At 47.6% G+C, this 13914-nt stretch overlaps 1 protein-coding gene across 1 annotated transcript in view; it reads left to right on the top strand.

Moving 5' to 3' along the window:
• The window catches only part of TNR (tenascin R), a 409491-nt gene that overhangs the window by 344131 nt on the left and 51446 nt on the right, over positions 1 to 13914 (top strand). The window contains exon 9 of the mRNA XM_077901774.1: positions 5108 to 5293. Within this exon, the coding sequence (XP_077757900.1) occupies positions 5108 to 5293 (186 nt within the window). The remainder of the gene's footprint in view (positions 1 to 5107; positions 5294 to 13914) is intronic.

Here is a 13914-nt window from a genome sequence, read left to right as displayed (position 1 = left end):
AAAAGGGGGGGGGGGACTAAATTCTGCCCGTTTCTCTTCCTTCTCCTCCTCCACGTAATCCACATTGCTCAGGGCTGAGCCTGACCTGACACCATGTCCCTTCTTGGTGAATTCAAGGTCGGCCGTTCCCCCGCCACCCCTCGCACCCCGCGACATCGCCTTCTCAGGTCATGAGATCTCCTGGGGGCCGTGAGTCCTGCATTCTGTTCTGAATTTCAAGACAGTTTTTGTTTGAAAAGTGGTTTCTTTGTGCTCTGCTCAGATAAGGAGTTTGAAGAGGCAGAAGAGGAGAAGAGCGCTCTCGAGCAGCGAGATGAAAGGCACTTTCTTGATGTTTAGGGCGACAAGATGGCAGCAGGATTGGCTGGGGGCCCAGGAAAATTCTAATCAAGACAATTACATTACGCCTCCCCGGAGCTCCCCCTGAGTTCCGCTCACTGCTGCGCGATTCTGTTTCCGGTCGCCTGGCAGATTGGCAGCTGTTAGGAAGCTGCCTCCTGGCCTGCCTGCGTCTCTAACCTGCTCGCCTCCACTCGGGGGTGGGCAGGGGCCAGCAGCTCTGCAGGGAGCTCTCAGGGCCCGGGGCTGCCAGCCAAGGGGGGGGGCACCCGAGCCTCGCAGTAGGGCCCTCAGTCATTTCAGAACTCCGCTTAAATTCAAATTAGCCAAAGTGCTTTTCCAGGTGATGTCTTTGACACGAGGAGCGCACTAATTGCACTGGCAATTAAAGCTGAGATTTGTTTCCTGCCTGGTGAGCGGGATATTTGCTTGGGCCTTACAGCGGCTCCCAAAAAGGAAAGAGCCCTGATGGAAGCACGGTAGTTAGAGAGGAGACAGCCCGAGGAACCCAGGAGGCCACTCTCGAGAACCTCCCTGCCCTGATTTCAGTAACCTTCACGAAGGCAGCCCTAGGACTCTCTCCATACAAGGCCCTCTTTCTAACCACATCTCTCAGGGCACCAAACCCGGCCTCCAGGGCATTCGGCCAAGCAGAGAGGCTGCTGCTTGAACCCCAATGCCCCAGACCTCTCTTGAATGCTGTTATGAGTTGAATTGTGTTCCCTAAAAAGATGTTGAAGCCTTAACCCTCAGTGCCTGCATATATGACTTTATTTGGAAATAAGGTCTTTGCAGATGACCAAATTAAATAAGGTCATTCAATCTGTGTCCTTATACAAAGGGGAATTTTGGATACAGAGGCAGGTACCCAAGGAGGACACCATGTGCAGATAAAACACAGAGACTGGGATGATTCTTCTACAAGCCAAGGAATGCCTAAGATTGCCAGTGAACCACCAGAGAGAGGCCTAGAACAGATTCTCCCCTGCAGCCCTCAGGAGGAAGCCACCCAGCCAACCACCCAGCCAACCTTGATCTTGAACTTCTGGTCTGTGAGACACATTTCTGTTGTCCAAGACACCCAGTCTGTGGCAACCCTGGAAACTAACACAAAGGCCCACGTCACAACAGTCGGGGCCCCGGCCAGCCTGCATGGCAGCCATTCCACACTGGCATTCTCTCACAACACACAGGCTGGATGGCATTTGCCACTCCAGCCAAGACCAGCTGCCCTCAGCCAAAGCTGCTTTTCCCCACACTACCTCACCCCAAATATCCTCATGGCACCCTCCACCCCGCCAAAATATTAAACAAGACTTTTCTAAAGACAAGACTGGAAACAGACAATTTTCATTCAAGCACTTCTTATGTACCCATTGAACACCTAGTAGCACTGTTCTAGGCACTGAGGCTACAGATTAAACAAGATAGACAGGAACCCCATTCCCGCGAGTTATATTCCAATGGGAGAAGAAGCAAAGAAACATCCTTCCATCATGAGTACTATGCTCGGAAGTGAAAGGGGTGCTGTAGAGGCAGGGCCACGTGAGATTGAGTCATTCAGAAATACCTCACTGAGGAAGTGATGTTCAACCAACGTCTAAGTGACTGAAGCCAGGTAAGGATCCAGGAAGAGTATGCCAAGCAAAAGTAGCAGCCAGTGCAAAGGCCCTGAGGTGGCAGTAAGTTTGATATGTTTCAGCAGTAGAAAAAAGGCAGTACAACTGGAGCACAGGGAATTAGGGTAGAAGTGTTACGAGATGATGTCTGAGAAGCAGAGAGCTGGGTGGGGATGATCAGGAGGTTTGTAGTAGGAAGCCACAGGCAATTAAGCAGGAGAAATGCTTGATCTAATTTATGTTTTAGAGACGAGATGTGGCTGTTACTGGAGTCCACAGCCCCAAGCCCCTCTGCAGGGCATGCCCTGGACATCGGTCTTTGCCTTCTCCCAGCTTGCTGATGTGTTGCAGAGACCAGCCCAGCTCCTACCTAGAGGGAGGGGTGCCCTTGAGCCATCCCTCCTACAGTTCAGGCTTCAAGACTCAGGGGAGGGACACCTGGTAGCTCAGTCAGTTAAATGCCCAACTCTTGATTTCAGCTCAGGTCATGATCTCAGGGTCCTGGGATGGAGCCTTATGTCAGACTCCACGTTCAGCAGGGCATCTGCTGGAGAATTTTTTTCCCTCTACTGCCCCTACCCCCTGCTTATGCTCTCTCTCTCTCTTTTTCTCTGTCTCTCTTAAATAAATAAGTAAATAAATAAATAAATAAATAACCCAGGGGAGCAAACCATTTCACTCTACCCCATTCCTAAGACCTTCCTGCTGTTGCCAGGTGGACTGGGGAGACCTCAGACCCTAATGTTGACCCAGTCTGACCAAAGAGCATCACCAGAGGCTCTTGGTGTCACCTTGAGACAGAATTCAAGGACAGATACAACAGAGCAATGAGCAGTACACCAGGAAAGTTTATTAAAGGGAATGTACACTCTCGAGGTGTGAGAGTGGGTAGACTCAAAGAAGAAATATGCCCACTGGGGTTTGGGTCTCCATCATTTATTGACTATTGTTAACAAGGGAGTGTAAGTAATATTCATTACTGGGGGCAGGGATTTCTTGGAGGCAGGGTGGTTCCGGTCACAGTACCCTTAGGGAGGAGATTTTAGGACAACAATGTAGTCTTATGAAGGAATAATGTGAACTTTGGCCTACTTTGTCAGCCATCTTAGGCCTATCTGGTTTGATCCAGTTTCTTATGGTTTTTGTACTCAAATGCTGCCCGGTCAGGTCAGGCCTCTGACCTTTTCATACTTGGCCATGACTTCCCTTTTGCTGGTCTCCAGGTATCATTTAAGAAACTAGCTAACTGGGGATCCCTTGGTGGCTCAGCGGTTTAGCGCCTGCCTTTGGCCCAGGGTGTGATCCTGGAGTCCCAGGATCAAGTCCCACGTCAGGCTCCCGGCATGGAGCCTGCTTCTCCCTCCTCCTGTGTCTCTGCCTCTCTATCTCTCTCTCTCTGTCTATCACGAATAAATAAATAAATAAATCTTTAAAAAAAAAAAAAAAAAAACAACCTAGCTAACTGCTGCTCTAACACTCCCAACCCCTCATTCCCCAGCATTGACCTCTTCTGGTATCACTGACATGGAAAGTGTAACAAGGCCCTTATCTACAGTGCACAGGTTCTGAGGCCAAGAAAATTCCAGAAAACAAAAACCATAGTTTCCAAGGTCTGGAATGTTTAGTATGAAGAGCAATAGATAGGTACAGGACTCAACCTACACCCTAACCCCAACTTCTTTTTACTCCAGTCTCATTCAGGCCACACACCCCACAGCTGGTCAGGTCCCTTATCCCAACCTCTGCTCCTGTGTGAGATGGAGTGGCATAGGGTCCTGCACATTCTTCCCACATGCCCCTGTATCCAAGCTCCTCTCCCTCCAACCCCTCTCTCCATCCACACAGCACATCAAGAAATGCAGAGAATCCGGCCTGCTAAATCCACACTGAGTACAGAAACATTTGTCAGAAAAATAAGCTGCAGAGACATAAATCCGCTAAAAGATTCGCCTAATTTACATCACTAAACAGAACACTTCTCACTCTGAAGCAGCTGCACTCAGATTGATTCACAGCATTCTCGTCTTCCCTAAGAACAATTGTTGTATACTTGCCTGGCATTTGCAAATTAGAAGTCTCCTAGAGGTTTTCTCTGAACAAATGGCTGGTCCATTCCAAAGTTAAATTCAAGTCTCAAAGACAAGACCTATTGAGAAGTCTGTAAGTGGCAGCTTTTCATGGTTGCACCTCCTTCCCTGCAAGTTGTTTGTGTTGTTTGTGCCAAAATAAGGGGGGGGGGGAGAATCAGCCCCCCCCAGGATTGTGAGAGAGACTGTGTGCCAATGGTCTCTCCTTTGCACAGGAATCTCTGGAGCTCCAGAGAGCCAGCATTAGAGGTGCCATGTTGTTGGAACTCAGGATGAGCTTCAGAGGCAACAGAGAGTCCTCCTAGGGCTTGGGCCCCTATATTTGCACCAGGCATCACACCACACATTTCACATGCATTGTCCTCTCTGTACAATAACCTGAAATGTTGCTATTACTAGCCCATTTTACAGATGTGGCCATCAAAGCCCAGTGACACCTCACTTGACTGAAGACTTGACCATGGTTCTCTTGCAAATATGTGGCAGAGCTGGGGCTCAAACTGAGGCCTGACTCCAAAGGTCATATTCTTTTCACTACATCCCGTCCCCTATGTGTATACTTGATTTCCTACGAACCTTGCAGCAGTGTCTATGCAGGTAAATCCAGGAGAAAACAGCTTATACTTCAAAATCCTGCAATTAGTTGTCTTCTTGTAGCCTGGTGGCCAAATTTGATATTACTATATTCCATCATAATCACTTGGAAGTCATCTCTGATTTTTTTCTTGCTGAGATTTCCCTTACTAGTTTCAAGCTTATGATAACTAGCTCATTTTTAAATTTCTAGAGTACCACCATGATCATTCAGGAAATATTCTAGAACATTCCCTCAATGGAAATGGGACAAGTGTAAAGCATGTTGATATCTAACTCCCAAGTAAAAGTCTCCAAACTGCCCATGGAATCTGGCAGGGCAAGAGCCCAAGGGCAGCCCTGGGGTTCACTCAAATGAGGCAGAGGGTCAGGAGATGTGGGCTCTCACCCCAAAGCTTGTTAAAGTTCAAGATACATAATAAGTGCATATTATCCCATGTGATTTTGGTGATGACTGACTCTTTTTAGAGATTGATGCCCCCAAGAACCTGAGAGTGGGCTCCCACACGGCAACCAGCCTTGACCTTGAGTGGGACAACAGCGAAGCAGAGGTCCAGGAGTACAAAGTTGTGTATAGCACCCTGGCGGGTGAGCAGTACCATGAGCTGCTGGTCCCCAAGAGCATGGGTCCCACCACCCGAGCCACACTCACAGGTGAGTATACCCTGGCTCCAGGGACACTTTGGTCCTAAGTCCATACCTCACAGCTCTCTCTCCAGTCCACCCCCACCTCCACCCCCACATCTAACCATCACCAGATCCCACTGATTCAATCTCTCAAGTACCTTTCACGTGGCTACTGCTCTCCTTTGTCTGCTGTCAATGCCTAAACAAGTCTTGCCTTAACCACTACAAATAGCCTCCGAGCAATCTCGCCCGGCCCCCACAATGTCCTCTTCCCACCTTCAGTGATCTCTTCAACTATGCTGTCCTGTTCTGCACAAATTGCAGGGATTTCACCTTTGCTCCTGGGATAAACCCCAATCCTAGTACAGCCCACATGCTCTGCCTGGTTTCCCTGCAGTCTTCTCCTATCCCCCATCCCTCCTGCATCCCCTGGTGCTCCCTATGCTCCAGGACCACAGGTCTGCATTCGACAGCTCCTCAAACACCTCTTCCCTGCTTCTACGGGGCTTGGCATATGCCCTTCCCGCCACCTGTCAGCCTCTCCCACCACCCCTTTGCCCAGTTATGTCTGCTTCCCTTTCAGTTTTCCATTCACTTGTCACTCCATGGGGAAGCCTGTGCAGTCCCCAGGAGAGGTCAGGCCATCTTGTCTTGCTGCCTCCTCTCACTGGTACCCCCTGTCCTCACAGCGCCACTCAGGTTATCACTGTATGCTTGTGGGTATGATGATTCCATTGTCAGTCTCTACCCTAGATCTAAAGCTCTGTGAATGGGACCATATTTGGATTTGCTCATTATTGTCTCCCAGTGTCCAGAGCAGTGTCTAACACCAGGTCCTCCATAAGTGATGAATGGATAGGTGGATGGATGGATGGTTGGATGGATGGATGGATGGATGGATGGATGAAAGAAAGTGCAAACATTCACTGTGGGGCATAGACTACAAGATAGGGTGATTCCCCTGGAATCAGAAGGTGAGCTGGTGATGGCATGAATGAAGTCAACATCCTAGGTCACCATGATACTCTGCCAGGGAGCACTCCCTGTCCCCATGGAGATGTGGGTCCCAGCCAGCGCTCCTCCTGGGCCCTTAGACACACCCACCCAGGAAAACCTACCCGCTGGACTTCACGAAATATGGGCCATGGTTTCTAGGTGAAGGAGACCATGCAAGCCAGCTGCCCAGGGGCTGCCAGTGTGCTCACAGAGACTCTATTTAACTTGTGTATTGGCTTACTGCAAAAGCATTTGCCATCTTCATAGACAAGGGATACATAGCAGAGTGTGCATACAGTAAACAGGGGCAGTATAATCAAAGCTGTTTTCCTCCCAGGCCGCCTTGCAAAATGAGGCCAGTTAAAGTAAATATAATAAATGCTTTTTCCAGACAGACGCACTCCTAGAAGCACAGCAAGGAGATGGAAAGATATGCTGACCAAGCAGGTTAATGGGGGTGAATTAAACATAGCAGGAACACACCAGCTGGCATAAAGGCCTCTACAGAGAAATGGAGACATTCACAAAGATTAAGCTAAACAAAAAAAAATCTGAAATGATGCAGGAGGGTGCTGAGTCTAAGCACAGCCCATCCCTTCCTAGAGCCGCAGGCTGATTTGGCAATTAGCAATTTACAAAAATGATGGCTAGTTGTTCAGATGGAGGATATACCGTAAACTCATGCATGATATGGAGAAGAATCTAGTCATGTCCCAGTGATTATTTCCCACGGCTGGCAAAGAAGCTTCTACATTCATTGGTCATCTATCTTATTCCAGGCACCTTCACGTAGTTACAGCTTATTTAATCTTTATAACGGCCTTGTGACAGATGTTACCATCCCCATTTTATGGATGAGGAAACCAAGGCTCAGAGAGTTTGGGAACTTGCCCAAAGCCAGCAAGGGGCCCAGCTGTGGCTCAAAGCAAGATCTTCTGAGACTTGCCAAAAGCCTCCCATTCCAGGGCTGCTCGTACTAAAGAACTAAAATGTAAAGTACAGTCAAAGCACAAACGCTGTAGACATATAAGGAATGGAATAATGATCATTGAGGAGTGGGCTTAGGTAGGTCAATTTTTTGGTTAGAGTCGGGCTTGTGAAATAAAACTATAAATATATATTACACATAATTATCCTGGGGAGCTCACTGCTGAGGAGATTTATAAAGGCAAATAGCTTTATGTGATTTAAGAAGGAATTATAGGCATGTAAGGAAATCAAGTATGTCTGTACTTGCTGAGATGCGAATTACAAGGGTTGTTGGCTCTCTTGCTGTGGTGTCTGGGGAAAGAGAAGGACCAACCGTGAAGGAGGGCAGGCAGAAGGAGGGAGAAGTTTGATTCCAGCTCTAGATAACTTGTGTTTTTTCCCTCACTCTCCAACTTGGACCCTAAAGAGGAGAGTTTTTCAGCCTCCAAGGCTTGTGTTTTGCTTTGTTTTGTTTTGTTTTCTGGTTCCAAACAGGTTATTTGTTTGCATGTATCAAGAAAGACTCTGGCCATGGATGGGAAGGGCGTTTCAGGGTCACCTGTGGGTTTGTCCCTGGCCAGAAAGAGAACATAGAAACTTCCAACTCTCCCTGTCCCCACTTTCCTATCTCCTAGTCAAGAACAGCTGGGGAACACACAGATACAGAGAACAGATTGGGGTTGCCAGGGATAGGGGATTGGGGGGAGGTGGGCAAAATGGCTGAAGGCGGTAAAAGGCACAAATTTCCAGTTGTAAAATAAGTCATGGAGATGTAGTGTACAGTGTAGTGACCATAGTTAATAATACTCTACCGTATATATGAAAGCAGATCTCAAAAATTCTCCTCACAAGAAAAAAATTTATAACTATATGTGGCAATGGATGTTAACTAGACTTATTCATTTACTAATATTGAATTATTATGTTGTACATCTGAAACTAATATTGTATGTCAACTGCATCTCAATTTTTTAAAAAGAGAAAGAAAAATAATAACTGAGACTCCTAGAACAAGGTTGCTTTGTGTCTTCCCCCAGTTTTACTTGAATGCCTGTTCTGTGGAACCTGTTAAGAGCCAGAACTTTGGACTCTGCAGCCACTTCCTGTGTGGTTTGGGACGACTGACTTCACCTTTCTAAGCCTCTGTTTCCTCTTCTGTAAAATGGGAATAGTACCATTTACCTCGTACTGTCGTGATGAGGCTTTCATGAGATCATGTGTTCAATGAGCGTAATGCAGTGCTTCTAACATAGCAAACTCCATATATAGCTGATGATGTGATGAATAAGGAGGAGGAGGAGGAGAAGGAGGGTGAGCTAATGGACAGTTTAGGATTTCCTGTAATGGGTGTGGCACGGAGCAGAGACTGTGCCTTTCACTGTGGAGTGTGCGCACCAGCAGCAAGGCATCATGGGGGGAGGGGTTTATAGCCCTCTCCCCACCAGATCTCCCAAATCAGAACCTGCATTCTAGAAGATCCCCAGGGGATTTGTGCACACATTAATAGGTGAGAAGTGCTCATTCAGAGCATGGCTCCTGAAGTTGCCCACTTGGGTTTGAAACCAACCTCAGAGACATGCGTGTGGGGCAAATTTCTTAAATTTCCCATGCTTCAGTTTCCTGGACCTGAGGACATCATGTCTTTGAGAAAGACATGGAAACTGAAGCATGGGAAACCCCTCCTGGGGTTGTTGGGAGGATGAAATGAAGTCATATATATCTACATATACCAGCTCTGCATGGAGACTGGTTCATAAAGAACATTCAACAGCCATTTGATCTTCTGTGGTTTTGAATCCCCACAAAGCTCAGACTGGATGCGTGGCAACCTGGCCTTTCCCTGGTACAAGTTCACACTCCCGTTCCTCTAAGGGCTGACTCTAAGCCTTGACATCCTGTGGCATATGTATTTGCTACTCCCTGATCTTCACAGCCACGTTTACCCCTCTGCTGTGGGCCACTGGCCCTTGCTGACTCTCTGGGCCTCTGAGCCAGGCAGAGGGCTTGCAGCAAGTGGCCCCTGGCATAGCTTTCCCCTCACATACCTCCTCCTCTGCAGCCCAGAGGCCAGGCTCGGGCACAAAATGCCAAGCATTTCTTTTCCATTATTCTCTGTAGGCGATGCCCAGTGAATTCTCTCGGGAGTATGAATTTGTTTCTGAACAACAGACTTAGTGTCTGCAATGGTTTGTTTTTTTTTTTCCCTCTGCTCTGGTGGCTTCTGTGTCCTTAATGATAACTTTTTAGGCTCAGCCTCTCAGGCAGGATGATGTGTGCTTGGCCTATGTACCGTACCTGGAGTCTCAAAGGGGTCCTGAGTGTTATGTAGTTTATAGGTGCATCAAGGTACCTCTTGGTTAGGATGGGCAGCACTTACCAGGGACAGGCACCCCTAGGGATTTCTGGGTAGAAAACAGAAAACAATCAACCCTGTAGAAAACTCTGAGTGGAAGGAGGGAAGATGTGGGGGGCAGTGAAGAAAGAAGGAGATTCTCATTTCTTGATCGGGTCAAAATATTGGGTCAAAAAACCCTGCCTATGACCAATGCAAATTATAAACAGTGCTCTGTGTCTGAGGTGACTCCTCTCTATCTGTCCTAAGAAAGGCCTGTGGCTGCAGTGTTTTGCTAAGAGGGTAAAGGGATTTGTCCTCAGCCACCTACACTTTCTTGCCTGGTGCTCCCCCATGAATGGAAGCCCATACTTGAGGAGAGAAGTGTGACCAAGAGAAAGGTAAAAGCAGCCAGCCTCTATGGCCATGTGAGCACTGGGCTCTAAACCAGCGCCCCCAGAGCCAGTTCATCACTTCCTTGAGCAACCCCATGGGGTGCCTGCCTGGGAGCCTCCTGGTGGCACTTCCCACCCAGCCACCTCTCTCTGCATTGTGCCTACCTCCATCCCCAGGGCCACAGGCTGCTTGCTAATCAGACCAATCATCCACTGGACTTAGGAAACCCAGGGCCTTGAATATTCCTGCAGACTTCACAGTATGACACAGGATCACAAGGAAACAGAGACTTACAGCCAGCCACACACAACACACTCACTCACACATGCACACATTCATACACACTTACACGCAAAAGGCTGACACCACAGGTCGGGTGTGTGTGTTACCACCTTCAAGGCCACTGGTTGCTGAAGACTTGGAACAGAAGCCTTCTACTAAAAGCCGTACTTTCTCCTGAGGCTCAAATGGGGGTCTAGTGGTGAGAAGGTGGGTTCCTCAAGGTGCAAAGGTAGCTGTGCTTGTCCACAGGAGGATTTTCCATGAAGAAATCTGAGCCTCCCAGAGAAGTCCAGCTGGCAAAGTGGTGCTGACCAAGGCACTTGATGTTCACTTCACCCTGCTCGCACACCCTGCCAGGGCACAAACACCAGACTAAGTGCCAGACCTTCAACGCCCTGCAGGCTCTTCTGAAGAGGAGGAGTCGGGCAATGGGCCTGTGGCCTGGCCAGACTGTGCTCAGCCTCCTTCAAGTGATGTCACAGCGCCTCCAAGTGGCCACTTTGGTTAGGTGCCCTCTGAACAAGGTGCCACCTTCCAGGGGCCAGAAAGTTGGGGAGTGGGCTGCAGAGACCCAAGTAGAAGAGAGGAGAGAAAGGGCAGAAGCCTCCACACCCCTCCTCCTCCTCACAGAGCTGGCACATAAGGGCATCTGTCCTCTTATTTGCGTTAAAAGACTGGGCCCAGGGAACCAGGAGAAAAGCCAGGTGGGAATCTTTCACCTCCTACTTTGTCTTCTTCAGCAGGAGAGCTTGTTTACAGTGAAGACCCAGGGATGGGATGTTCCTGAGGGAAGGGGGTGATGAGCCATGTTTCTAATTAATCTCACTGGCAACAAGAGAGTTGCATTCAAAACCGTTCCTTAGTATTTTTAACATAGTTTTGTGGGCCCAGTCCTTTCCTTAAAGTCAGCATGGAATTGGCTGCTTCTCTTGATGCTTGAACATCATCCACATTCAAAACAAGGAGGCAGATATCCTCCAAGGCCTGATTCATTCAGGGAACCCTGGAAAACCTCATACCATCACTCAGGAAAATAAGGATGGGGAGTCTGGAAGCTTAGACCTCCATTATATTAAAAAGTAGATTGCAGCCCATCTGGTGTGATTTCAGGGGTTCTCAGAAGATCCTCTGTCTGTCTCCAAATATGTCCCATCTATGAAATCTCTAGTACCCAAATTCCACTGCTGGAACTTTCCCTATGAGTGCCCCTATATTAGACCCCTGGTTTTCATGAATTAGTTACTAGATACCCCTTTGCATCTATTATTCCTTCTGCCTGTGATGCCCTATCTCTACCCAAATACATCTGATTCTTCAAAAACCAGTTCAGACATCCCCTCATAAGTCTTCCCAACATTCCCATCACCCTTGCTATGCTGCTTGCATGAGTCACATATTTCTTTCACTATGCTATGGACTGAATTATATAAAAAATCAAACCCCTTGACCCAAGACCTAAGAGTCTAGTGAGGAAGCCAACCTGAAAACTAACAGTAACAATATAATAACATGATTGCTGTAAGACCCAGGGATGAGAGACGGACTATAAAGTCCTTAGGCAAAGGGTCTTCAGGTTGCCCCTCCCTTTGATAGCAGATGTCCTGTAAATGCACTAGGGCCAACCAAACTCTCATCCCCGTTTGGAAGACTTGAGGTTCTTGGGAGATGGAAAGGGTCCCTATTTCTATGGTCCACCTGAACCCAACCAAGCCTGCAGAGCCCGGGTGTCTTATTCATGTCTTTGCTGGCAGGAGGTAGCAATCTCAGCTTCTTGGGCCTGCTCCTCCCCCACAACTTCCCTGCTAGCAGCAGGAAGCTGGAAGAATAAGTCTCCCAAACAGGGGGAAGTGAGTCATTCTACCTTCATCGCCCATGGTCCTTGCAGTACGAGGGGAGAATTTGCTCGTTCCTGTTGCTCTTCGGCCCTAATTAATCTCTTCCTGCTCCCATGCCCCATACTACCCACGAGAATTCCATATCTCCTTCCCTCTCCTTCCCTAATCTTGGCTAGCTTTCAAGTTTTTCTAGATATCTTCCTCTGGCCATTACTGTCCATGATGATCTCGTGCCTCCTCTGAAATGATTTCCTTAGCAGCCCATGGTGTGGTGCCAGATTACTTAAATTCCAATCTGCCACTCCACTCCCCTCCACTAGCCTGTAAGATTCTTAGGGACAGGGACCGTGCTATGACAGGTCAGAAAAAAACAAAGGACTTGAGTTCCAAGGCCAGTTTTATTGTATATTAGCCTCATGACCGTAGTCAAGGTATGGACTTCTCTGAGCCACTATTTGCTCAACAGTAATGCCTTCCTAGCAGAGCTGCAGGGGAATTAAATGAGAAAATAGGTACAATCTCTATGAGACTATAGCTAGTAGTAGTACTCTTGGCCATCAGACACTCAAGAGAAATTGCCCTCAATTTTTATCCCTCCTCTCTTCCCTTCCTTTCTTCTTCATAATTCTTCTAGATTACCTACTGCATGCAGCTCAGTGCTTGGCATATTGTGGGTGCTCAATAAATAATGTCCTCCTTCAGTACAGATTTTTTTATGTCATTAAGGGAAGAGCAAGGGTGACATCCATTCAGCTCACCCTGGCATCCCCTATGCCTGGCACAAAGGAAGCCCTCAATAATGTTTGGTGAGTGAATGAACTGCATGCTTTGGGAGTTCAGAGAAGAATGGGTGTGCCATGAAAGAGTTGAAAAAAGTGTTAACCTCTGAGCTGAACAAAGGAAGTTCTATGAGGCATGGAGAGTGGTGGTTTCCTATGGGATGAATTTTCTGAGCTATTGTGAAGCAAGGCAACAGAGCCATTCATATGCCACCACTTTTAGGAGGTGGATGGAAAGATAAAGGGAGCATTGATAGAGAGCAATGGGGTCTTTAGAAAGTGAGAAATCCCTAGGAGTCCACAGAGTGCTGATGTATTAGTGTGCTGGATATGCTTCGGATACACATTTTCTTTTCCAGCAGAACTGTATTTTACCTGCTGGCAAAGAGCAACAATTCACTTGTAGCATAGGAAGAAAGCTGCAGAAAATCAAAGGGAAGCAGCAGGCAGGAACCTATAAGAGAGTCCCACTTTCCCATCCCCTAGACAGAAAGCCTGGGACGAGAGTACTTTAAATTCTGCTCTGCAGTTTTCTGGGAAAAGATGATTCTGTTGTAAATTATTGAACATTTCATTTAAGCTTCATAAATAAGAAACTCAGATGAAAACGTTACATGTTAGATCCGTTTGGCAACATATAATTTCTGTCTTACTCCATCGAACTGTCACCCTTCATCTACGTCAGAGAATTTCTACTTCATTATAGGCAATTGAAGGTTTCAATCAGATGCCTAAGAAAAGTAGTTTATGTCCCAAAGGTAATCTAATTTCTCCAACCAAGGATGTACCTGGAACTCGCAGAACATATTGACGGAGATAAATGTGTGCTTGGAACGGCTCTGGGGGCGTTGCAATCACCCACTCAATCTAGTGACAGGTACTCCACCCAGCCAGGGGCCGGCTCCTCACTGACAGCTGAACTCCCTGAATCACTGGTTTCGTCGGAGCCAACAAGCTTAAACATCAGCAAACTGATGACAAGTGTGCCGAGGACCAGCCTGTACCTGCCTGGGGCATCCAAAAAAAGGACTCAAGATCCTGGAATAGTCCTCTGAGCAA

Source organism: Canis aureus, chromosome 6 (genome assembly GCF_053574225.1).
Source record: "Canis aureus isolate CA01 chromosome 6, VMU_Caureus_v.1.0, whole genome shotgun sequence".
Classification (NCBI taxonomy): Eukaryota; Metazoa; Chordata; class Mammalia; order Carnivora; family Canidae; genus Canis; species Canis aureus.
The sequence above is the reverse complement of the archived record's forward strand: the minus strand, read 5'-3'. Positions and strand labels throughout refer to the sequence as shown.